This window comes from Nyctereutes procyonoides, unplaced genomic scaffold, assembly GCF_905146905.1.
Source record: "Nyctereutes procyonoides isolate TBG_1078 unplaced genomic scaffold, NYPRO_anot_genome, whole genome shotgun sequence".
Lineage (NCBI taxonomy): Eukaryota > Metazoa > Chordata > Mammalia > Carnivora > Canidae > Nyctereutes > Nyctereutes procyonoides.
This window is the reverse complement of record NW_026575046.1, coordinates 58,441,152-58,467,208: the sequence shown is the minus strand read 5'-3', so window position 1 is coordinate 58,467,208 and position 26,057 is coordinate 58,441,152. Positions and strand designations below refer to the sequence as shown.

Here is a 26,057-nt window from a genome sequence, read left to right as displayed (position 1 = left end):
CTTGACTGCATCCTTGAGGGCCCCCCCGGCGCCCCACCAGTCCTTCCTGGGATGGGGCTGCTGCCCATCCTGCCCACGGGCAGCCCGCACGCTTTTAACTGTTAGGGGGTCTTTGCCTCCTAGGGGGTTGGCTGGGGGCTCTGCTCTCAACTGGTCTCAGCCGGATGTCTTAGCAGGGGCACCTCTGCTCCCTGAATCTCCCATGCTCCTCCCAGGGGCCAGAGGACAAGTGGCCTTCTCGGCTTGTGAACCTCCTCTTTGAAGCAGGACCCCATTGCTTTCGCCTCATGACATTGGCCACAATATGTCACAGAGTTTGGGGTGGGAAAGTGTATCCTGCTTCTCTCCTGTAAGGACCGGCCACGCTGTGTGTCCAAGGGTGTGAAGACAGGGAGTGGAGGAGAGTTTGAGCTGATAATGTAATCTGTTACAACCCCACTATAAATCCATTTTTTCCTGGGTAGAATGTTCCTAGTTAACTCAGCTGGGTTTTAAATATTCAAAAAAATATTTATTTGAGAGAGAGAGAGAGAGAGAGAGAGAGAGAGCATAAGCATGAGAGCGTGGAGGAGAGGAGGGCGTGGGAGGGAGAGAATCTCAAACAGACTCTAAGTGGAGAATGGATGATCCCACGACCCCAAGATCATGGCCTGAGCCGAAATCAAGAGCTGGACACTCAACCGACTGAGCCCCCCGGGCGCCCCAGTTCAGCTGGATTTTCAGTGCAGGTTAAAAGCAACCACTCTGACTCCTATTTCCTTCCCTCAAACGCAGTGGGGTGTGTCGACACTCCAAAGAGCAGTGCGGACAAGGCGTCTGAAGACACGGGCCCACTCTAGAACCTAGCAGCTCTGTGACCTTGGGTGTGTCCTTTCAATCCCCATCTCTGAAATTGGGATTTTAACCCTGACTTTGCGGGACTCATGAAGATCAAGCCAACAGATGTGTTTTGTCCCCCGTGATGAGCCATGGCGGGGTGGGCGCTGATGTCTGTCCCCCCCAGATGCCCCGCCCACGCTGGGAACCAGAGCACAGGGGTGCGGGGAGGCCGGGAGAGGGGCAGGAGAACGGGCTTCCTGCTGGGACCAAGGCCCTCGCAGTCATCTCCTCTGTTAAAAAGAGAAAGTGGTAAAGTTATCCCTCCTTCCTCCTTTGATCGTTGTTAAATGTTCCAGGGGTTGTAAGAGAGACTTCTAGTTCTCCAAAAATACTCCTGAGGAAACCTGGTGCATGTGATCTTGGCTTTGGGGGGAAAAATCTATTTTTGGACTTCAGCATGGATCTAAAATTATTAAGAACATCCTCTGTCTGAGCACTGTCTCGGGGAGACCCGTTTCTCCTCCGGTTTTCTCTCCTCGGAGAGCGGTCACAGTGTGACCCGTGATTATTGTCTTGGCGACAACCCCCTGGCTATCTCGCAGCTTGCCCTCGGGCTTGGGGGACGGTGCTGGGCAGTGGCTGACATGGTTGGTGTTGGTAAACCCTGCTCGGGCCCTGGGCGTGGGTTTTGAGCCCGGCGTTCAGGTGGAGTGTTCTGGTCATGCCTTTCCAGGCAAAGCACAAAGTGGGGGCTCCATTGGGGAGGAGGGACCCCCCCACATAGACCGTGCGGCCTGTAGGGAGCCCCGCGGTCAGGGGTGGCCTCGCACACAAAGCCTGAGCTCCCAAGTGCAAGGGGGCGCTGCGTGCTACCTTTCCGCACTGTGGCTGCTGGGCATATTGAGAGGCCAGGAACGTGGAAGGTCCTAGAGCTGCGGGCTTCTGGAATGGCCCACGCCTCCAGACCCCTTGTTCACCTTGTTGTTGTTTTTTTTTTTTTTTTTGTATTTTTTTTATTGGAGTTCGGTTTGCCAACATACGGCATGACACCCCATGCTCATTCGCTTGCTCTTGATCGCAGCCCATCTAAATGTGTGGAGGGAGGGCAGGGAAGCAGAGGTCGCTGTGGTCATTTTTAGGGACCACACTGGGGGATGTGTGTCTTGGAAAAGGGACGCCCCGGTGTGAGATAGATGGGAGGACAGAGCCGCCGCTCCTCAGTCTCTGGAGTTCTGTCTTGAGAAAGGGTTATGTGAACGAGAACAGAGCCAGGGCCTGGGCGAGCATGTGCGAAGAGACGCGCTTCACTGCAAGAGAACACCAAGCATTTTGGGGTCGCAGCCTGGATGCCAGCGCACACCCGGGGGGGAACGGGGACCGCTAGGCTCTCTGTCCCTGGGATGCAGCATGACTCGAGCGCATGCCTGCTGCGTCCCTCCAGGACCATGGGCTCTGCTCCTGCTGCGCCTCCCTGGACTTTCTCGGGGGATCGGGTGCCCTGGGGACTGTGGGGCGCGCCACTAGTGGGTGCCTGGGGTCCGGGGCTGAGGATGAAGGGTGTTCTTTTCTCCATGGCCATGGCCTTCCTCCCCTTGCGCACTTCTCTACTGCTGGTGGCGGTTTTGGTCTAGGAGTGGAGAAGGGCAGGCGGCAGAGACCCCGCCGATGGCCCCTCCAGGAGCGGCAGGCAGACGGCAGTCACCAGGCTGGCTGTCCGCGGGGAGGCAGCGCCCTGGGCGGGCAGGCCTGGGGCTGGCGGCGGGCATGGCTGTCGGGGCCTCCCTGCAGATGCTGCTGCACCGCCTCGCGTGTTTGCGTGGCCGTGCCCACAGGCGGGGTGGCCTGGTGCACACCAGCTCACGGGACTCTCAACGGCTCTTGACCCGGGCACGGTTTGCTTTCTGCAGGTGACCATGCTCAGGCCCAGAGAGCTCGAGACCCCGACCCCTAGCACCCAGCTCGCCCAGGAGCAAGATGCGGGAACAAGAGGCAGGCCTTCTGGATCCTGGTCTTGCCGCCTCTATTTGGGCGGTTCCTTGAATATACCGCCACCCAGGGAGGGAGATTGGGGCCCCAAGGTCTTCCTTCTGGATTCACTGTCCCCTACTGCATGGTCAGTCGAGCCTCTTTCAGACTCAGCCCGAGTTTATTCAGAATCTCACCCCTGCTCATTCCGTGACCTTGTGCAGCGGAGCTGCTGCTAGTCAGTCTCCTGGCCCCGCTAGAGGGAGAATCTGGGTATGTCCCGTTTGGCCTTTGGGATTAGCTCAGCAGCTTGCATTTCTGGGGCCAAGATGGAGAGAGGGGGCCAGCTGAGGCCCCAGGCGTGGTGTCCACGGTCAGTGGGAGGATGGGGAAAGGTGAGGCCTTGGAGCCCGTCGAGAGGTGGCAGCCAGAGTGGGGGACCCGGGCAACGAGGACCCAGGCGCTGAATCCATGTTAAGCAAGGAATTGCTGAAGAGACGTGGGAGGTGGAGAAAGTAATAGTACCCACCTTGTAGTGATGTTATGAGGATTAAGTGTATAATATTTATAAAGTGTTTTAGAACATTCCCGGCTTCCATTTGTTATAGGGAATAAATAAACACAGTAGCCTTTGGAGATGCCTGTTAGGATTTGAATCTGTCCGTGGTGGCCTCCCACCCTGAGGCTGTGCCACCATTGTCACTTGGAAGCAATGAAAAAGGTGACATCAAAAGACTGAATAAATGGAAGATGATACTTATGTAGCCTCCCCTCAAAAAAAGCACAAATCTGAATTTTTTTTTATACATTATGACTATGAACCCTATCTTGAAATGTGTTTTGAAAGCTGTGAGAGTAACACACGGGTCATTTGGAAGGATGGTTGGCATGTCGCAGATCCATCATGTCAAGTCAGATGGCTGATTCTCCTCTCCCGAGCAGAATGTGGAGTGGAAATTTCCCACCAACCCGGATCCCAAATGCAAAAATTTCTAAAAGAGGGAAAAAGTAGGTCAGTTGACCTACTTTCCTCTTAAGTTCTTGCTTAAGCTGTTCCAACTAAGAAATAAAGGAATCTTTTCCCTTCGTCTTAAAAAAAATTGTGCACTATCTGTAAAGTCTCAAAAAAAAAAAAAAAAGGATTACAAAGAGCAGCAGCATTATTTTTTTTTTTTGCTTGAGGAAAGCACAGATCGTCGTGGTGTTTTCAAGACCTTAACTCTTTCCTTGCGGCAGTCTGCAGTTCCGTGCTTTGGACTCCAGCCTTTTGCGCCTTGTCCACTTAACACTTTTATTTTGGTTGTTTTGCAGAGTTTTTTGTTTTCTGATGCACAGGTGGGGGTAACTTAAACGTGTGGGGAGGGACAGGGCTTGGCCATCTAGTTGGATTTGAGAAAACAGAATTTTTCTTTTCTATTTGGAATTAAAAAAAAAAAGCAGAGTGACCCCAGACCATGGTGCCTGTTGGTGTAATTGACTTCATATTCTTCTGACAGTCCCGTCATATCGCTGGTGGTTACAGAAGATGCTGCTATCTTCCTAACTCTGGGAGGTTCCTATCATGGGTTAGACCCTTCTTCAACAAAAGCAAGCTATTTGGGGGGTATTCTTTGCTCCAGGCTCCGGATTCTAGCTTCCCACCTGTTCCCCAGTCCCGAGCTCATCCCGGGCCTGGCACCCAGTGCCCCAGCTCATGCCAGTGACACTGGGCTCACATTTTCCTGAAGGGCAGGCATGGGCTTGAGAAGGAAGACTTGGCGTCGGAGGTGCAGCAGCTGTGTTCACACCACTAATGTCCCTCAACCTGGGAGAGGCCTCAAGGCCACGGAGCACGTGGTGCTGACAGTGGCACAGTCTGATGAGCTCTTGAGCGGTTAGTTGTCCCGTTGAGGAACAAACTACCTGCAGGAGGCACGAGCACCCACTGCTGGGCTGTGTCAGCGAAGCCAGACAGGCCTCGGTCAAAACCGTGGCAGCGTCGACGGTCCAGTCTGATGGCGATGAGGCCGGGCGGCCTGACTCTTCCCCTCTCCCCTCCCACCTTGAGCGTCTTGTCTCTGCTTATCCAAGAAACCAAGACGGTGGCTCTGACACCTGCTAGAGAATAAAGTCTAGTCTTTACAGTCGTGGAGAAGCCTTTTTTTTTGGAAATGAAGGCTCATTAATATTTATGTGTCATTATTAAAAGTTTATCAGACTCAAATTGCCTTCTGTTCAGTAATTAAGTTCTTTATAGGTTTACACGCCGGAGCATTTGCTTACACGTTACATTTCAAACGATGCTGCTGCTTTTGGGTGTTGCGAGTCACACTGCCTGTCACCAGCCTGCAGGGGTGTCTCCTCCCCATGGGATAGCTTAGAACCGCTTCCCGGAGGGGAGGCGATGCGGCTGGCATATGCAGCCAGCGTACGGCTCCTCCTGAGATGTGCATGAGTACCCCGCCCCCGGCAGGCAGTGGGCCTTACCCACATTTGCACACTCAGGTTGTAAGCTTCGGTGTACACAGCAAATAGAGTTCCTTTACTTTTCTCCGATTCTCCCCATATCACGAAGTTATCACCACCCCCTTCTTCCTTTCTGGGTTGTAGGGGAAAAATAAACTCTAGTCCCTTTTGTGGAACTGTGTCCTATTCAGTGGAGTAGTCTTTTTGGGGGAGACTAGGTCTTTAGGATTTTCTCCCCTCCTCCCCTGCTTCTCTGCAAGAGGGGATCCGAGTATTTGGGGCTTCTCTGCAGTACGAGGAGGTTGTCAGGTGCAGGGCTGGACACAGATTGAGGGTATGTGGCTGAGGGACAAGAGAGGCCGACACCGAGGTCTCCGCTCTGCTTCCAAGCCTATACCCTGTATGGGCCTGTGGCCGTCTCAAGGTGCACAGGAGCTCTGCTCAGATCGGGGCATCCCTGGAAAGGGGGCACTTAGGCTTGTACTGGTCCTCAGGTGTGCACTGGGTGCTCTCCACGGGGCATGGTTGGTTGGCCTCCCCTGGGGAGTCAGGCTGGTTTTTATGATTTAACAGATGATTTATTAAACTTTTACTTGGTGCTGGCTATGCCAAGTAAACACCTCGTTGACTCCTGGCACAGCTCTCTGGAAGAGGTGGTAATACTGGCACTTAGGTGGGTACACAGGGTTCATAGCCCGCCAGACGCCTGCTCACATGCACTAACTTGTTTAGCCCTTGTGGCAGCACCGTGTGCTTCCTGCTAGCATTGGCCCCATTTCACAGATGAGAATGCTGAGGTGCAGCAGAGAGTTGAGGGCACCGGCCCGATGCTCACTGTTGGTAAGTGGGGTCTGTGGGGTTCAAGCCCTGGTGGGCGGGCTCTGGAGTCCAGGCTCCCAGCTCTGAGGCCAAGCAGCCTTGTCACCATCTCGCGGGCGAGGGACAGTGTTGAGTAATGGCCTGGGGCACGCGGGACTCAGGGAAGCCAGTGCCTCCCCAGGCTAGAACATCTCCTGCAGGAGGAAGAGATGGCTCTTCGGCATCTCAGGGCCGTGGGGCTGGGGGTTGCAGCCGCCATGCCCTGCTCTTGGCGGGGACAAGTGTCCGCTCCTTCCTAGGCCGGCGTCACCCTCCCCCAGAATCCCTGAAGGGTGACCTTCAGGTCTCCAACAGTCTGCAAGTCCTCATGCACTGGATGGAGTGAAGCGGTGTTGGGAATTGTCGAATCACCCGGGTGGGGGCCTGAGGACGCAGGCTCCCTGTATGAGGCATTTCTGTAACAATCTATTGATTGTTAGTATTAAGCTTCTGTTGTGTTAGATGCTGTGCTAAGTAGAGGGCAGGCGGTGGTGAATCCGACGGACAGCTTCCCTGTCCTCACGGAACTTACGTTCCTTTGCAAGTAACAGGAAAAAAAATCTGATAGAGTCAAAAAAGGAAATTTATCTGTTCATGTGACTGAAAAATCCAAAGGTACGGTCGGCTTCAGGTTTTGCTTGATCCAGGGAATTTGAGGTCTCAGCAGCTGGCCTTTCTCCATTTCTCAGCTCTGTTGCTCTAATGTTGACGTCACTCCAGGCAGCACCTCGGCTGCTCGTGTTGACATCCAGCAGGCGGAGGGCACGCTCTTCCTTCCGCGTCACTGGTGCTCGTCCCCACGTCCTGCCTTGTCGGGTCTGCTTTGGTCCCGTGCTCGCTCCTGAACCGGTCACCCTGACTGGCCAGGCTTGAGGCACACGGCCGTCCACGGGGGAGAACAGAGTCCATCCCATTGCAGCTGTGCAGACTTGATGTCCCACAAGGAGGTCTCCGCAGCCCTCTCGTGCCGGAAGAAGAGCACCTGGTCCCTCGAGAGGGGCACACCCAGCCTGGCTGTGCTCTAGGGACAGTCAGCCTGGTCAGGAAGACAGGCATGACCCGAGTCCTGGACGTGTGCTGTCGGTGAGGTCGGTGCTACCCAGGCCCGGGGCGCCGTCTGGCCTGCTTGGGGCCGGCAGTCGCAGGCAGGGCTGGACCTGGAAGCGACAAGCGTGTCCAGGGGAGCCGCGGTCTCAGCAGCTCTCCACGGGAGCCCCGCGGGAGCCCCAAAAACTGAAGGCCTGTGAGCCTGTTCACCCCACAAGCTCGGCGGCTCCAGGAGCCTGGGAGAAACTGCGGAGGACAGAGGCCTAGTGCTTCGGCCCCTGTCGGGACAGCATCTGGAGAGCCTGGAGATAAGAAAGGGGGGTCACACGGGGCCCCTGGGGGGCTCAGTGGCTGAGCGTCTGCCTGTGGCTCAGGGCGTGACCCCAAGGTCCCAGGATCGAGTCCCGCGTTGGGCCCCCAGCAGGGAGCCTGCTTCTCCCTCTGCCTGTGTCTCTGCCTCTCTCTCTAGGTCTCTCATGGATACATAAATAAATATAATCTTTAAAATTAAAAAAAAAAAAGAAGGGAGGTGACAGAGATGAATGGGAAGTAGCTCCTGTCCCAAGGAGTGGGCCCGGGGTGGAGCTGCGGTGACAGCCCTGGGACAGAGGCACATGGGGACACTGAGGCCCCTGAGACGTAGACGGCGCAGTGGGCCCCCCGCACGCCTTTCTTTTCGGGGAGAAGCCCTAACAGAGGAACGAAACGGGCTCGTTTGGTGACTCAGGTTAAACTCAGAGCCAGTGATTTCAGGGACTGCCGTACAGGTGAGGGGGGATGGAACTGAAAATCCAGAAGGTGTGGGTTGCTGGGCCTCTTCCGGCTGAGGCTGCCTTACCAAGGGGCCCCCCTTTCCTGGGGCCGGCGGCGGCAAGCACCCGTGGAACCTGCGAGTGGCCGGGTGCCTGAGTGGGGCTCGGGGAGGTGCCCGGGGGGCCAGAGCCGTACCTCGCGGGGTGCGGGCCCCAGACACCCCCCTGGACTCTCCATTACAGCCTTGGTCGTCGTTGGCAGATCCGTCGGGCTGTCTGCGGGTCCCTGGTTCCCAGCTCCCCCAGGATGTCGTGGCCCGACAGTGTCTGGAGACGACCTGGTCTCTGTGTCACCCCCAGACTTTCCAGGTGCTGTGGGAAAGGCACACACGTGTCCTTTCTTGTCTACCTGCTTTTAGAAGTGGTCTTGCCTGTCGGGGCCTCCGCTCCCTGCTGCTGCCTAAACAAGTAACCCTCGACGTGTCCAGTTCCTCTGGCTGAGGAACCTCCTTCGGCCTGAGCTGGTGACTCTCTAGCAGGTGCCCGGTGTCGGGGCTCCCTTCTTACACTGATCATTCCCCCAACTTGACTTGCCTGCCTTGGCTGCCATCAATGAACTATTAGGGAAGACCCTCCACCCCCCCAAAGCCTAGGTTCTGGGGTCACCTTGCCTCTTTTCTGGGCTGTGTTCTTAATGATGTTTATTTTCCAAACAACAACAACAACAAACCCTTACGTCTTACGGGTTCAGCTCCCTGGCTGCCTCTTCTGTCCCCTGTCCTCATACTTTATTATCTTTACGGAAAGAAACCAGGCTGCCCTGCATTTTGCGTATTTTCTTACTGTCTTTATGCTCAACCCACACTCCCGGTCCTCCTCCGTCTGCAGCCGTCCTGGTGACCACACGTCTCTGTCCGAAGGGTTCTCGTGTATAGGTTGTGTGTCTAGCACCCGAGGGAAGTGAGCCTGCTCCCTATATTTTCTTTTCTTCCTCCTCATAATGTTACATGTGATTCGACCTTGATGCTTTTTTTGTGGCTAATTTTTATGCGAAATTAGTTTTCCCGAACCTTTCAAGGGACACAAGGGCCAGGACGCTGATTTGGATTTTACGGGGCCTCCTCTTCTGTTGTGTTTGTGATGTGTCCACAAATGCGGAAGCTTGGTTCCTGGGGTTCCCCTCCCTCACGTGGATCTGGACCTTCTCCTTCTGCCCCCTCTGTTCCCCTACTTTACTCAATTTTGAGTCCTCCCCCAGGGAACGAAGGTGGCCCCGGAGGGTGTCCCCATGGGCCTCTTGCCCTTCCCCGGGGTTGGGGAAGGCGAATCCCGAGTGTCAGCTGTTGTTCTTAAGCCGGCCTCCTGCTTTCCAGAGAATTCCTGTTGACTGTCCTCAGGTCTGTTGGTCACCCGTGCTCCTTTCTTCTTCCTGTGGAAACACTTGGTGTCACGAAGGTCTTGTGTTGATTGTTTGTTCCCACCACCGTTTGTATCTGGGGTTCGTGGGACTGACTTGCCACGACTTGGTTTTGTTGGAAACGTGGTCCTTGGACTTTGGGTTTTGTTCTTGACTTGTTCTGCTTCTGCTTTTATTACTTTTTTTTTTTTTAAAGATTTTATTTATTTATTCATGAGACACACAGGGAGAGGCAGAGACCCAGGCAGAGGGAGAAGCGGGCTCCCTGCAGGGACCCTGGTGCGGGACTCGATCCTTGGACACTGGGGTCGCGCCCTGAGCCGAAGGCAGGTGCTCAACCGCTGAGCCACCCGGGCGCCCTTGCTCCTGCTTATTTTTATTTGGGAAATGCTGCTGCCGCCACCACAGATGCCCCTCCTGCCCTGCACTTAAGGACACTTACAGGAAAGGTGAGGTGCTTTAAATATCATTTGTGCTTCTCACTTTATCTCGTGGAGCATGTGTTAGGAGAGCCCCGCTGTTTCTAACTCTGGCCTATTATTTCTGATTGCTGCTCAGTATTCCATGGGGTGCAGCTACCTAATTTTGCTCATCCTCTCCTGGAGTCGTGGGCACCCAGGTTGCCCTCAACTTATCAGCACCACAAATTAATCTGGGAGCCAATTACATTCCTTGCCCTGGACCCTTATGGACCCGTGTGAGGATTTCTTTCTAATGTATCGCAGGGATGGGATTGTTGGACCAGAGGGCATACGTGCAGTTAATTTGATTAGGGGTGCCAGTGGCTCTCCAGCAGGCTGGCCGGGTCCCGGTTCCCAGCAGCCCTGCACGAGGGCTGCTCTCACTCCACGTTCCACACCCTCACCCCCCAGGATGTGATAGGAGCCCCGGATCCCCTCTAGGACTCCCAGGGACTTGGGGAGCCTGGCAACCATCGTCTTCAGGCTGTTGTTTGCAAATCCATCATTTTACCTAATTGTGGCTACATTATGCAGGAACACAGCACCTGCTAGATTTGCCCCAAAATAGGGGAACAGGGCTCTTCTACTTTCTCTGTGGGCTGTGGGGTGCAGGAACGTGAGCGGGGGCCTCTCTTTAATCCTTCTTCCCCGCCTGGCAAGGACTTCTCACAGGACCTACCCCTTTCCCCTCTGGAGCGGGTCTGCAGGACTGTGTTCAGAACCCCCAAGTATTTACCCTAAATATAGAGGAAGTTCATAGGCTGTAAAAATCCCTTCTGTGCATCTTTGCCAACCCTGGCTCGCAGGACTGTTTACACTGTGGCTCAGCAAGTCTCAAACTTGGCTGCATGTTGGGATTACCTGAAAAGACTGTAAACATTACTGACGCTTGTACCCAAAATGAATTAAACAAGACTGTCAGAGCGGGCCCGGGCTGAGAGCTGTGCCCCGGAGACTCCAAACAGCCAACACTGACATTTAAAGCTCATTATTGATACTTCTTCCCCCCTCCGGGTGATAACCTCCCCATCCCTCAAAGGACATTGATCGACTTTGAATGAATGTCATAGCGTGATGTGTGGGGAGGTGCAGAGCCGTGATATTTAAATACCTAAAATATTAAATATTGAGTATATACAGTGTGTGCACCTGCAGATGGGAAGGGCGTGAGGGAAGCTTCAGAAGGGGAAGCACGACCCATCCTGGGAGCATCTGTGTGCTCCTCCCCGTGGTGGCCCTGTTCCTTCCCCCAGGCGGGGGGCGTATCTCTCCTGAAGGTGTATCTTCTCCAGCAGCTCGTCGCTTCGTTTATTGTTTATGTATTAATCTCCAAACGCTATGGCCTTTGGCCTTGTGACTGCTTTTCAATTTAATAGAGATGGAACTAGAGTGTATTTATTTTTTAGTAATTACCTTGTTTCACGCTTCATTGGGAAAAAAAAAAAAACAACAAAACGTGTCCTCACTGTATTTTTCCACCTCTGTCGTTTGGAGGCTGTACCACTGTCAGTGCCTATCTTTCAGCATTTACTTTAGAGGATTTAACATGCCTATTTCACCGATTCCAAGTTGATATCCGTCTTTACCCTCTTCCTAAACACACGGAATTTTTATTTTTTAAATTACTAAGAGTTTTCGGTATTTAAGTAATCTCTGCACCCAACGCGGGGCTTGAACTCACGACCCTGAGATCAAGAGGCATGGAGCCAGCCAGGCGCCCCCTCAACATTTTTTTGAATTTTTTAAGTCCGGTGATTCTATTCTCAACTGATCCGATGTTGTCATTATTAGAGTTCTTTTCAAAAATCCTCAAATTATCCATTATTGGTATTGTTTTGCAGGTCAGTATGTATTTTTAAATTACCCTGCAGGCTCTGTGCTCATCTTTCCTTGCAGCCCGTCAGATTCTCTGTCCAGGATCAAATTTCTTCTACCTGAAGCACATCCTTTAGATTATCCTTGGGAGTCCATTTTCTTGTTTTTTTTTTTTTTTTTTTTTTTTTCTGAAGATCTCTCTATTTCATCCTTCTCCTTGAAAGACCGTTTCATTAAACACTGTTATTATTATTATTAATTATTATTATTATTATTTTCTCAGCACACTGAAGATCTTAGCCGGTTGTCCTCTGGCTTCTGCTGTTGCAACCAAGAAGTCAACCATCAGTCTCACTGTTCGCTCTGTGGACAATCTGCGTTTTCTCTCTGGCTGACACGAGGTCGCCTTGTGCAGTTTCACGGTGATGCGTCTCCGATGGCTCCCCAGTCATTCTCTCCTTAAATCCCGCCTCCTCTCCTCGCCTGTGTGCCCTGGGATCCAGATCCTACAGGCGCTGGCCCTTCCGGCCCTTCCTCCGTATCTCCTGTCCTGAGACTTCGATTGAGCTTCTCTTAGGTCACATTTATATGCATGTGCCGAGGGGACCCCTTCTTGGCCTGGGCTGTGACTCCTCACTCATCACCCCCCTCTTCCTCCCCCCACCTCATGGGCACTGCTTACTGCTTGTCCCTCAGGATGTACCCCAGAGCCCCGCTTGGCATCCCCCTTGGTTGGTGCTCTCAGGCCTGCCCTGACTTCCAGAGGCCGTGGCAATCTCCTCCTTCTGTGTCTTTGACAGCACTTACTTGTCCTGTGCATGAGATAACATGCTGTAGAGCAAAGAGCACTGGACTTGGAGTCCGAGGACCTGAGTTCAGATGTTGGCTCTACCTCTCACTAGCTCTGTGACCTTGGGTAAGTCCCTTTTCTTGCTGACCCTCTGTGTCTTCAGGTATGGACTGATGATGATCGAGATGTCGGGAGGACCGAGGGAGATGAGGACCACAGGGTCCCCAGACGGTGCCCAGGGCTGGCTGTGACATGGGGCTTCTTACGTAACCCCTGATGTGTCCTTTTGCCCCCCGCCCCCGCCTCTGCATAGAAACCATCCCCAGCCAACTGGTGGTCTGGGAGCTGGAATCCAGTGCTACCGCTGTGCAAATGTAGCCATGCAGCAATCCTTAGATGAAGAAACCCTCACAGCCTTGAGATCCCTGGCTTGGGTGCCTCTCGCTCATACCCCCCGAGGCCACCTTTTCATCCTTGAACATTCTCACCTTCTTCTTCTTCTGTTTAGGGAACATCAGTAGTTTCTCATCGCCCTCGACATGAAGTCCAGAATCCTTGGGGCCTGGCCCCAGCCGACCTCCACTCCCTGCATATTGTGCTCCCGCTACGTCCCATCTCCTACTTTGGCGCTCTCCAGTCACAAAGAGCCATGTGTTCATCTCTTCTGCGGACACATCCTTGCCTCACACCTCTGCCTTAACCTTCCTGGTCTCGCTCTAGCAGTCATTTCCAGCCCTGGCACCAGAGAGGGGTGGGCTGCCTCCCCCAGCTGCTCCCCACAGCCCCTATGACCTTGATCACCACCGGTTATGATGAGCCTTTTTTTTTTTTTTTAACAACAAAAAAAATTGGCCAATCTTTATTTCTGTCCAGAGTCAAAGCTTCTGGAAGGCAGGAACTGTTTCTCATTCAGGGCCGACTCCCAGGTGCCCAGCGTGGGGCCTGGCTCCTAGAGAGTGCTGCATACATAGCTCCTGAAGGGAGGAAGGAAAGAAATCACGGGATAAACTGCATTGCCCATTGTTGGCGGCTGAGAATTGGCTCAGAAGGCATCTGCTGTTGCGTTCTCCAGTCAGCATTCCAGAACAGCTACCCCGGAGCCCCGTGTGGTTAAGGCCGCACCCCTCAGCCAGCCCTGGTTGTTGGCAGAGGTAGAAAGCTTCCGTGATGTCTGGGGAGCCAAGTGCTCACTCCCCAGTAGGAAGGGGTAAGGTGAGACCCCCCCTTTGTTTCCTTAGCCAACAAGTGGTGGAGTGTTTAGAAGGAGCCGAGGTGGGATGGGAGGTGGTATGATTAGTGCTTAGTTCCCAGTACGCTTGGCTTCGAGCCGATCCGGGGAGACAGAGCGGGGATGAGGAGGGCAGAGTGTGAACGGGCAGGAGAATGTAACAGCTTCTCCTGGTAGGTGTCCTACAGGCCTCCCGGCCACCAAGCAATTCTCCTGGGCATCAGGTTGTCTGTGGAACGGTCTCCACCATCCTGAACTGTGAGGCTATATTACTTGTGGCCTTGGGCCAGATTATAATTTTGATTTCTAGGTAAGTTATCAAAGAGTGGGGGCAGATTTCAGAGATGTTTAGTGTTCCAGATGCCTGGATGGTCTTCCAGGGGCGGTGCAGGCTGGGGCCTAGGGCCCTAGGCAGTCCCCATCAGAAGAAGTCACCCTCGACAGCTTCTCTCTGGGACATTTGGGGGTGTGGGTGTGAGCAGCACAGCCTCGTGGTGCTATGACCATTGCACCAGGTGACATGCATCCCTGGTGCAGGAGCGGGGCCCTGGCTGCAGCCAATGCAGACTAGTTATGTACCTTAGACAGTCATCATGTCCTCAGGCACTGTGGTGGCCATGCTCACGCATTACTTTGACATGGGCTCGAACAGCCTCACCATGTGGGTAGTGTTACTGGGACCACTTAATAGATGAGGACGTTGGGTTTCAGAGAGACTTAGGTAACCTGCCCAAGGCCACCGAGGGGACAACTCCCTGAGCTGTGATTCTATTTTTATTTTTTAAAAAATATTTTATTTATTTATTTGAGATACAGAGAAAGAACAAGCAAGAGAGAAGGAGAGAGAGAGAGAGAGAGAGAGAGAGAGAGCATGAACAAGGGAAGGGGCATAGGGAGATGGAGAAACAGACTCTGCACAGAGCAGGGAGCCTGACGTGGGGCTCAATCCCCGGACCCCGGGATCACAACCTGAGCCAAAGGCAAGACACTTAACTGACTGAGCCACCCCGGGCGCCCTGCCTGGGCTGTGATTTCATTCCATGCTTTTGATTATTGCTCCAAACAAGCCCCCCAACATTCCAGGTACTTGGGGCACAGAGGTCCACCTTTGGTGGTAGGTTGGGTCTTCCAGGAAGCAGAAGTGCAAGAGATTTACTGGAAGAAATGCCCATGGAGAATAAAGGGGAGAGGGAGCAGGAGAAGGTGGGGAGAGTGTTTGGATGTGGTACAGGTCTGACGCCCATGAAGGGAGGGTGGGAAGGAAGGGCCGTTGGGAGGAGCCTGGCTCAGGGAAAATCTCACTCTAGCTGATGGGAACCGCCCCCCCCCAGCAGCCACTGCTCACTGGGGGGGCCCCACCCTGGGTGGGAACGGTGGGCCCCGTGCCCTGAGTCAAGGACACTGGGTCCTGTACCCCCTGTGCCGGAAGCAGCCTGGGGAAACGATGCTTTGGAGCTGGATCCTGAGCAGCAGCTGGAGGCCCTGAGCTCCGGACACTGCTCCTTGCAGGAGCGGCTCCCTTGAGGGAACCTGACAGCTCGCTCCGCTCCTGCGGCTGCCCGGACTCTGTCCCTGAGCCCTTCCCAGCCTGTTTGCTAATGGACTGCAGCATCTGGGCAGCTTCCCGGGTAGGAGGAGGCTTCCTGACTCCTTTCTGACAGAGTTCAGCATGTTGCACCCTGAATAAAGGGGCCCTGCCGTGCGGGCTGACTGTGGGGAGGAGGGATTGAAATACAGAAATGTGGGTTTGGGCCATTTTGGCCCAGGGAGGCACCCTTTTCAAATTCCACCACTCAGAGGGACATCTGCTTCTTACCTGCACAAAGGTGGAGGGCAGGTGAGCCGCAGCCTGGGCCTCCCGGGAGCGAGGAGAAGGGGTTCGGTGAGGGAGGATTCAGGGTCCGTTGGGACGAAGAGGGCTGGGGATGAAGCTTCTGCACAAAAGGCCTGTGGTGAGGTGTCAGTCATGGTGCATGCGGTGGGTGAGTGAGTGAGTGAGCCCCACGAGGTGGGTGGGGGTGGGGGGTGGGGACCCCGAGCCCAGTGTCCCTCGTTCCCGAGCTTGGACTCGGCCGCAGTCCAGGGAGGCTGTTCACAGGTTCTAGATGGTAGAGACAGGACTTTGTCCTTTTGGTGTACCGGCCACTTTCAGGTATTAGAAAGTCGAGTCCTGCTCAGGTTTGATTGTTCGGTCCCTTACCCGATGCAACACTTCCCTCCGCCCCACATTCCAGTCTGGTCGGAGCTTTAACTTGAGGTGGGGGCTGTGGACATTTTCTGGTTCTTCTTCCTCCCGGCCCTTGGGTCTTGTCTGTCTCCCCTGACTTTTCTCCCCACCCCAGCCACCTGTGGGGTCCAGGTCTTTAGGCACTGGGGCAGGGAGGTGGGTGAGGGACGGTGCTGAGTCTTCCGACAGATTCCAGGTGGCCGTCTTGGTCCCCCTTTGGCCACTGTTGATCCCTGGCTGAAGGCACTAACGTCCTGGGGGGGCGGTAGGGGGGGCAGCCCCAGGGTGCATCCTCCTGCCTATGTGGGGATTATGTGCGGATCTTGGGGGGGGGTTCCCACTTCCTTCCCCCTCCCCTCTCCCTGGTTTCCTACTTACATAGCCTGGTTGGGGAGAGGGTGGCTCACTTGATTGCTTCTTGGTAAGTCCTGGGCAAGGAGGAAAGAGATGGCTCGCGTTTGTGTTGGCTGTCTTTAAAAGAGGGACATGTCACAGTGTGGTTGCCTCTGTGTCCTCTGGGCACAAGGAAAGGCCTGTAGTACGTGAGCAATGACGGGGCAGCGGGGGGACAGGGGGTACCTACGGGAAAGCTTGAGAGTGGCTCCGGGGTGTAGTGGGGGAGAAGTCACAGGTGTGCAGTGCCTCTCAAGGGCGCAGGACCTTCCACCCCTTTGCTACCTGACTGTCGATAAATGACCCACTGAATGTCTGCAGAGGGCAACCAAGTGGGGGTATGACAAGGACAATAGGTTTCTCCTCTTCCCACAAACATGGTAACAGGTGCCAGCATTTCCATGGTGTTTCTCGGTTTACAAAATGCCTTCAAATTCCTTACCTGACCAGAAAGTCATAATGTGCCCTTGATGTAGATGGATGAAGATGATCGCTTAGACGTCAGAGGACGTTGGAGAAGTCGAGGTGTTGGCTGAACATCACGTGGTCCGGATGAAGGCAGGCCGAGCAGGCCGTCTAGGCTTTCTGGCTCTTGCCTTCTCCCCGCCCTTCCCTGCCCTGGGAGGCTGGTGCCCACGCGTGCGGCTTCCTGGGCTCTCTCCGGATGAACCTTTCTGGGGATTGCCCACCGACAAATAAGTAACTCTAGGGCCGGCTCCAACTTTCACACCGCGGTGCAACCAGATGGTGAAGGACTAGCAGAACCTGAGAAAATCGTGCCCTTTGAGCTGTGTTCCTGATGGCCACAGATGGATGGAGGAAGTCTTTTTTACTCGGAGGACATAGTGTGTTCAGGTGCTCACTCTCGGGCGCCAGGCGGACAGCTGGGGCCGTCATCGTGAGCTACTCTGCTGTTGTCATTAAAGCAGGGTTCTTAGGTTCTCCGCAGGGCAGTGCTTGTTGACTTGTATTTGTAATCGATAGATGCTCTAATTCTGACTCTTTGCTAATTCTTTGCTTACCCAATTAATCCAAATTAGTGTGGCTTAATTTGGAGGAAAGCGTGCTAAACTCAGGTCCTGGTAGAAAGTCTGCCCCCAGGCTCACAGCTGGTTGCTCTGGACCAAGATGAGTCCTCGGGGGATGAGGCAAGTGCCGGACAGCTTCTGAGGCCCCCTCTTTCCTGACACCCTGGAAGGAGGATGTGGGGCAGGGATGAGTCGGGGAGAGTGGCAGGGGAAGGGTTTGCTGAACCTACTGACTTTTTTTTTTCCCTTTTTTAAACCAGGAATTATTAGCCGAGAAGATGCAGAAGATCTCCTTGAGAACATGACGGAGGGAGCCTTTTTGGTCCGGGTCAGTGAGAAAATCTGGGGTTACACCCTCTCCTATCGCCTGCAAAAAGGGTTCAAGCACTTTCTTGTGGATGCCTCTGGGGATTTTTACAGCTTCCTGGGAGTGGACCCCAATCGCCACGCCACGCTCACCGACCTCATTGATTTCCACAAGGTATCCTTCAGAGGGGTGCTGGTCAGGAGACAGGACTGGTAGAAACTTAAGGGGAAGGAGCCCCAGACTGCAGGTATTCTAAGAGATGAGGTGGAGGGGGCGCAGGCAGGCCCCGAAGGTCCATAGGATCACAAGGATATGGAACATTGGGGTGCATGAGAGCAGAGCTCGTCTAGACAGGCCCTGGGGCCTGCTGTTCTTCTCTCTGGCTTGCCCTCTGACTAATACAGGCACCCCCAACCCTGGCCTCTAAGCTCCTCTCACCTCAAGTGTCTGAGTGTTCCCTGCCGTCACCCCTTAGGGAAGAGCTAGCCCACCTTCTGTCCAAGCCTGCAGCTCACCTGCAACTCATCCCCCCGACTCCTGCTTGAGGACATTCTAGGCAGACCTCTGTCAGCTTCGCAGAATTAGCCTAAGCCTAGTTGTCAACCCTGCAGCTTGGGAAGCTTTCCTAGTAGAGTTCCCATGTCTCTTGTTCCAACTACGAGGATCCGTACGTGTGTGGTACATGTGTGACCTTGGGCAGGTTCCTTAGTCTCACTGAACTTTAGTTTCCTAGCCAGGCAAATGGGTGTAGATAATACTTAGTTCGGATCCCATGAAGCAATGTCTGCCACAGACTCCGTAAGTGTGAAGTGCTGTTTCTTGAACTGTGAAGTTCTTGTTTTCCGGAACGCTCTTCGTTATTTGTCCCCTTACTGTAGACATCTCATTAGGGAAGGTGTTGTCTTCCAAACAATCTATGTAGACAGAAACGACTTTTGTGTTAATGGGGCTGTTGACACCAGAGTCATGGGAACAAGCCAAAGGTGGAACTTGGTGAGCCACCAGGACCGGAGAGGGATTCCGGGAGACAGAGCCCTGGTAGCTGCCCCCGTACTGGAGCTTTGCAGCTGTCGAAAGGGTCACAGAATTACTGGACCATCTCATTGGGTTTTTGCTATAATAAGGACTCTTGGATTTGTTTTGCCTTTTCTTCTTGGGTGTCCCCAGGGCTCTAGGGACAGTCCTTGACCTCCTTTCTAAGTAAAGCACATGGAAAATTACCCATGTACAAGTACCTAGACCCTGGGTGGAGAGGACTCCTGGGACACTGGACTAACCGGGGTAAGGCCAGATTTCTCCCTGTGTTGGGAAGAGCTTTCAAATGACTCTAGGAAAGACAAAGGGAGGGCACGTGTGAGTACTGGCACCTTCTCTGTGGCAGGCGTATGCCTAGTGCTGTCCACCCATGTTCTCACTGCCTCTTCATGTTAGCTCCCCGAGGGAGGCATCCTGGTCCCATCTCACACATCAGGAAACCAAAGCCAGGGAGCTTGGGTAGCTTCCTTAAGTTTTCACGACGGGCATCACTCGGTCCAAGAGTTAATCCTCAGGCTGTCTGCCCCCTAAAGATTGTGCCTTTTCCTCTGTGCCGCGCTGTCTGGTTTCCCTGCTTTGGAGTGTTCAAGCAAAGGAAAAAGGTCAACCCTCAGAGATGCCATGCTGTGGTTCCTGCATGGGAAGCCTAGAAGAGGTGTCCTTGGAGGTCTTTATTCTCTTCCAGATCCAGGGCAAGGGACTTCCAATTTAGTTTCTCCCTCTCAAGAGGGAGTTCAATGTACATGTGGCGATCTCGTGGCCAGTGTGTAAATTAAAGTTTTAATCACACAATTAATTTATGATTACATTCGAAGAAGAATCAAGTATGACACAAGGTGAATGCGTGTTCACTTCAAATCTCCATTTCCACCCTCCACCTTGAAGTATTAGTTTGCCATTAGTTTGCCAAACACTATCCAAGTGTTTCCGGGCATTAACACAGAAATCTATGTACATAAGGAAATGCAGTTTTGTTATTTTCCACATAAACTGGACAATTCTTTTTTTTCCTAATTAAACTATAAATTTAATGCATTTCTCCACCCTACAAATACACCAAGAAGATGGGGGTTTCAAAAAAAAAAAGATAGAATTTTCCCGAAAAGCTGAAATGTACAAGTTTAGTCAGGGGAATTCTAACACATAAGGGTAGCGGCATGGGACGAACCAACAATTCTTTACCAGTAGCTCAGCAATTTGATTTTTTAGCAGGATCAATATATCAAATGGCGTATTTTTGTTCCAAGCATGGTTGCTGGAAGCAGGCTGCTAAATTTGAAATCCCAACCTCATTACTGTGTGTGACTTTGGGGAACTCCTGAAATTTTCATGCTTTAGTTTCCTCCTCTGTCAGGTGGGTTTCAGAATTTTACTCACCTCCTTGGGGTCACTGGCAGGTTTCACTGAGCTGTCACTGTGCAACGTGCTGAGACAGTACACCTGACATTTGTGAGTTATCAGGACATTGGCTGTTACCGAAATGCTTCTAGTTGGTGCGTGTCCCGCATCCTCATGCCTGCCCCATGGTATTCTCTGATGGCCACTGACACAGGTCTCCACGACCACGAATAGGGCTGCGGAGATTTGCTCATCTATGTCACGTTGGGCACAGGTGCAAGTATTTCTCTGGGATGGATCCGTCATACTGGGATTGCTAGATGGAAGATTATGCACATTTTAATTTGAAAAGATCTACCAGATTGGCCTCCAAACACGTAGTGCCAATTCCTGTATCTGCCAAAACTAGATGAGGCTGTTTCCCCACACGGCTGCCAACCCTGGGGATTATCAGTCATTTTAATTTTTTCCCATCAGATGGGCAGATGCTCTATCTCACTGTTGTTTAGCTTGCATTTCTCCAATTACTACTGACACAGAGGATCCTTTCATATGTTTAATGGCCACTTGGAGTTCTTATGTGGATTGTCCATTCCTATCCTTTGTCCTTTTTCTACTTAGATGTCTCCTTTCTTACTGACATGTCAATTCTTGCAGCAACTAAATTATGCTTTTGTTATGTCTCCTCTGCTCCTCAGGTCTTCTATTGACATTTTTATTTTTATTTAAATGGGCACTCTTTTCATTTATAGGTTCTTTAATAAAAAAAATAGCCCATACTTAAAAAAACAATTTATTTATTTTGAGAGAGAGAGCAAGCGAGCGAGCATGAGCTGGAGGGGCAAAGGGAGAGGGAGAGAGAATCCCAAGCAGACTATGCACTGAATGTGGAGCCCGATGTGGGGCTTGATCTCATGACCCTGAGATCATGAACTAAGCTGAAATCAAGAGTCCAACGTTTAACTGGCTGCACCACCCAGGCACCCTATGAATAATAGCCTATTCTTATTTCATGGATGATTCACCTTCTTATTCCACTGAGGAGATTAATACTCATCCCTTAAAGGCTCTTTCCATTTGTTTTATAAACCTGGTATTTTCTTGGGAGTCAGTTCTGTTGTTGAGTTTGGCATCTTTCTTTTATGAATAGGATTTCCTTAAGTGTGTATAAACTTTGAGCCATGAGGTGGTGTCTGAACTTTGAATTTCCTGTTTATCCATCAGTGGGTCCAGTCCCTGTTTCCCAAATCCATTCTCTCCATACTATAAGGGTTGGAGTTGACAGTGAGTAGTTAATCTTTTGGGTATGGGAATGTCTGAGCTTTTGTGGTCTCTTTGACCTCCCAAGGAAGGGTGGTGTCTCTCCTCACTTCCCGGTCTGCCTGTGGCAAAGACCTTTGCTGTCTGGGGTTCGCCAGCCTGTCCCTCTGATCCTTACTCCAGCCCCCGCCCCACCTTAGCTCCTCTGACAATCGCATCCTGTAGGTCTTTTGGTCTTCAAATATTCTTTAACATTTAGCTTTGTTGATGGCCTTCCTTCTTATTTTCCCGTATTGGATTTATTTCCATTTCTCAATGTGGCTTATTTCTGTTTAAAAGCAGATTTTTTTTCCTGTAATTTCTATAAATTTGAGTGAGGAGGAGGCAGATACATATTCATAGACTTTCTATCTTGAACTGGCCTCTCTCTGGTAGATGTTTATTTCCCTTGCTTGGTTATAAGTAATTCTTCCTTTTTTGTTTTTTCCTTTTAGGAGGAAATTATCACTGTTTCAGGGGGAGAGCTGCTACAGGAACCCTGTGGACAGAGGGACAGCCCACCAGACTACCATCTGTTGTTTGAATGATTCCCCCCCACTCCCCTTATCAATGGGCCTTCTTTGGGCATCCATTTTTTTTGAACTCAAGAACTTCCCAGCTCAAATCCCTATGAACTCCTGGAAGATCCCCACCATCCAGAGGATCAAGTAGATTAGTATGTCTCAAGGGATATGAAATATATGGCATATGTGCTATTGGTCCCCATCCCGATGCCCAGGACAGAAATTGCTAAGAGCTGATACAACTCTTTCATGAAGAGTTTAGTTATGACTTCAGAGAATGAAGCCTATTTGCCATCGCCACCCTAAACTGAGCTCCTAGAGCACACGGGTCGTCATGTTTTAATAATCCAAAATAATTCCAGTGCCGAACTCTGAATTTAACAAATGGAAGACATTCAATAAATGTTTGTTGAATGAATGCAGTTCTTCTGAAAATTTCCCAACACTCAGCAGCGATGTTTCCTAGTAAGTTATTTCCTACCTGTTTTGTCTATAAGGTCATGGAGAGTACAGAGGAAATATTGCAAAGGATTTGTGTGGAAAATATAGATGCCACATCTTTAATGATGTACATTATTGCCCTCATTGATTTTGTCATTGGGATGATTGCCCAAGGCTTCTGAGACCCACCTTTCAGAATAGGTGACTGACACTGCGCTGCCTTCCTTATTTGCCTCTTCTTCTGCCACAGTCCCCTGGTCTAGGAATCCTATCTTGACCCTGGTTGTGCAATATTGAGGCAGCGGTTTCGTGTATTCTCATAGATGTGCCCCAAACCTGGGGTGAATTATAAATCCAAGAAAGCCTTTGCTGTCTAGGATTTGGCCCTCGTTATGTAGGTTACCCGAATAATTACATCTGCCTTCGTAGTCCTTTTGATTCTGATCTTCGTCTTCACTGAATCTGAGTATGGTTTTCATATCAACAAGAATCTTCCAGTGACTCTGCAGTAACTCAGCGATGCTGTCTTCATGCAAACTCAGGTGCTCACGTTTATGGATATATGCATGGAGGCAGCATGTTAGGATGGGAATATGACAGTGGAATCAAGCAGACTTGTGTTCAAGTCCCCACCCTGGAACTTAACTTGCCTTTTAATACTAGCGGCACCATATTTGGCGGGAGTGAAAGGATGGATGGGCCCTGTGCATTGTCAGTGGACGGGCTTACCTCACTTGATAGTCATGTCCCACATCTCTTCTGCTCTACTTCACCTCTTTCCTCCCCTACTCTTCACATCTTTGGCCACTTGCTTCACCCTGGTCACCAGAACTGCAATTCATTCTGCACCGACTCTGTTCTTTCTTATGGGGCCCTTCCGCTTCATGTTGGATGAGCCAATGCCACCCTGCCCCGTGCAGTACTTTGGGGCCCTCATCTCCTATTGCTGCAGATGCAGAAAACACCTGTGCAACCGTCAAGAGCAGGTGATTAACTCTGCATGGGGCGAACCTTGGGTCAATGGGAGACAGCAGCTGGTAGGTTACCTCTTCTCCCCTCCTCCTGCTGGGGGGCTGTTCGGACAGGCAGTTCTACAACCTCTGAAAAGACAGTCCTGCAAGACGGAGCAACTTGTGAAGAAAACAAGGAGTGGCCAGATGAGGTCCGCCCCCTCCTGTCCATCCCTGCTCCTCTCTGCCTCCCTCTCCGGCTCCCCTGGGCAGGAGCGATTAAGTGGCAGCACATTGGCCTTCGCTGCAAGCTCTGCCTTTTAGGGAAGCCGGGATAAGGACCCATCATACTAATGCATTCGATAATGTCAGCCTCACAAACTGGCTTCTGTCTGCTGTCTCCCAGGGCCCCAGAATGAATAGAACAAAGAGAAGGGGGAGGAGAAACCTGCTTCTTGAACACTGCCAAGGTGCTTTCAAACCATAACCGATTATGGTTAGATTTCCTTCTACTAGACTTCTGTTCTAGTTGCCTTAGAGGAACCGAATTTTAGTTTTGGCCGTGCTACTTACTAACTACGTGACTTTGTTCAAGACATTCAAGCTCGTGAAGGCTCAGTCTACCCGAGGAGAGGATTTTCTGTGTAGCCGCCACGAGTTTTTTTGGTGGGTCAGTTAAATGAGCAGTGTGAAAGCTCTGTCTAAATGGAAGGCATTGCGGATAACAACCCCAGAAACAGCAACAATTATTTTAGGCTTAACAGTGATGGGGCAGGGGAATGTGGTGTGATGACTTTCAAGGTGTTGGAAGAAACTTCTTATTCCAAGCACCAGCAGCAGCTCTGTGAGGCGACCAAGCTGGGCTGAGAACCTGAACCCCTGAGCTGTTGTTCCTGTCACCCCTAATTAATATGTGAGAGACAACAGCTGAGTTTTCTATGCCTAACACATTTATTTCATTTTATTTGGGGCCTGCGCCTTCTGCATGTCTCATATATTTTAGGTTTTACCTGGCCTTAAAATAAATTCCTTGTAAGTTGTCCTGCAAATGAAATTACTGTCTGGAAAACTGCAATTTCATCTTGAGAGTTTTATTATGCTAATAAATGTCAGGATTCTCAAATAAAGGGATTGCCTTTTTTTTTTTCCCTGAGCCCTACAAATATAATGAAAAATCGTCAGTCAGCTACAAGACTCAGCAGAGAGAAGATTTACAGTCTATAACTAGAAAGAAAAGTTGTAAAAAACACCATGCAAGTTAATGGAAGATAAATGGCACTGAATGGAAAGGTAGCATGGGGTCCTGGTCGGGGGAGGGGGCCCTGCATAGCAGAGCTGGAGAGCTGGACACATGGGGTGTCAGGGTCCAAGGGGCACGGGCTGCAAGCGGCTCCTCGGAGCCAGAATGGAGCCCTGGACGTGAAGACCTGGGCGCCTGGGGAAGGTGGCCCCCTTCCTGTCCCCTTGAGCCCTTCATCAGCCTCAGGACTGAATTTAGAGCCAGAAAGCTGGAATTTATTTTGTGATCCTAGGCAAGCATTTCTGATTCTCTGGGTCACGGTTTCTTCTGTGACATGGGGTAAACCATGTCTGTCTCACTCTGATGGTGGCTGGGAAAATGCAGGCGACCTTGGAACCATGTGAGGGTGAGGGGTGCCGGCCCCCCCGCCACTGTGCACTTGAAAAGTCACGTATAACTTTTGACTCCCCCCAAAACTTAACTGTGAACAGCCTGCTGTCAGCAGAAGCCTTACTGGTAACACCGACTTCGTATGTGATATGTACTACATACTGCATCCTGACGACACAGGCCGGGAGAGGAAAGAACGTGTTATTAAGAAAATCATGCTGAAGGGCAGCCCGGATGGCTCAGCGGTTTAGGGCCACCTTCATCCCAGGGCGTGATCCTGGAGTCCCGGGATTGAGTCCCACATCAGGCTCCCTGCATGGGGCTTGCTTCTCTGCCTGTATTTCTGCCTCTCTCTCTCTCTCTCTCTCTGTGTGTGTCTCTCATGAATAAATAAATAAAATATTAAAAAAAAGAAAATCATGCTGAAGATAAAATACATCTCGCATACTGCACAGTATTTATTGGGAAAAATCCATGTATAAATGGGCCTGCACAGTTGAAGTCCATGTTGTTCAAGGGTCAACTGTCACATAAGGTGAGATTTTGTAATAGTAGTGACAGACACTGTTTAAGTGGTGTGTATGTGTGTGCATGTGTGTGTAATTCTTGCCATCATGGCAAGGCAGACAAAACTCTCCTCTCTACCTTGTGCATGGAGAAACTGAGGCACAGGGAAGTTTAGAACTTCCCCAGGGTCAGCTGTCAAGGAAGGTGTATTATAGAACTGGGATTCACCAGTCTGGCTTTGGAGTCTGTGTAGACCTTAAAGCAGGTCTTCTCAAACTGGGATGTGCAAATCGGACACAAAGGGGGTGTTCTTAGAATGCAGATTCTGCTTGGGGCGCCTGGGTGGCTCAGTCGATTAGGTGTCTGCCTTGGGCTCAGGGCGTGACCCTGGGGTCCTGGGATCGAGTTCCACATCGGGCTCCCTGCAGGGAGCCTGCTTCTCCCTCTGCCTCTGTCTCTATGTCTCTCATGAATGAATAAATAAAACCTTAAAAAATAAAATAAAATCGGGATCCCTGGGTGGCGCAGTGGTTTGGCGCTTGCCTTTGGCCCAGGGCGCGATCCTGGAGACCCAGGATCGAATCCCACGTCGGGCTCCAGGTGCGTGGAGCCTGCTTCTTCCTCTGCCTGTGTCTCTGCCTCTCTCTCTCTCTCTCTCTCTCTCTCTCTCCCTGTGACTATCATAAATAAATAAAAATTTAAAAAAGAAAAAAAAGAGTATTAAAATAAAATAAAAAATAAAATAAAATCAGAAGAAGACAGGGTGCCTGGGTGCCTTAGT

The 26,057-nt window shown here is 51.6% G+C and overlaps 1 protein-coding gene across 2 annotated transcripts in view; it reads left to right on the top strand.

Moving 5' to 3' along the window:
* Positions 1–21,772, top strand: part of SH2D4B (SH2 domain containing 4B) — an 82,293-nt gene extending 60,521 nt beyond the window's left edge. Inside the window, exons 7-8 of one of the 2 annotated variants that reach the window (XM_055325845.1) lie at positions 17,506–17,726; positions 21,680–21,772. In XM_055325845.1, coding sequence (XP_055181820.1) covers positions 17,506–17,726; positions 21,680–21,772 — 314 coding nt within the window. The remainder of the gene's footprint in view (positions 1–17,505; positions 17,727–21,679) is intronic. The other variant, XM_055325846.1, reaches the window with a different exon arrangement.
* Positions 21,773–26,057: the final 4,285 nt, after the last annotated feature.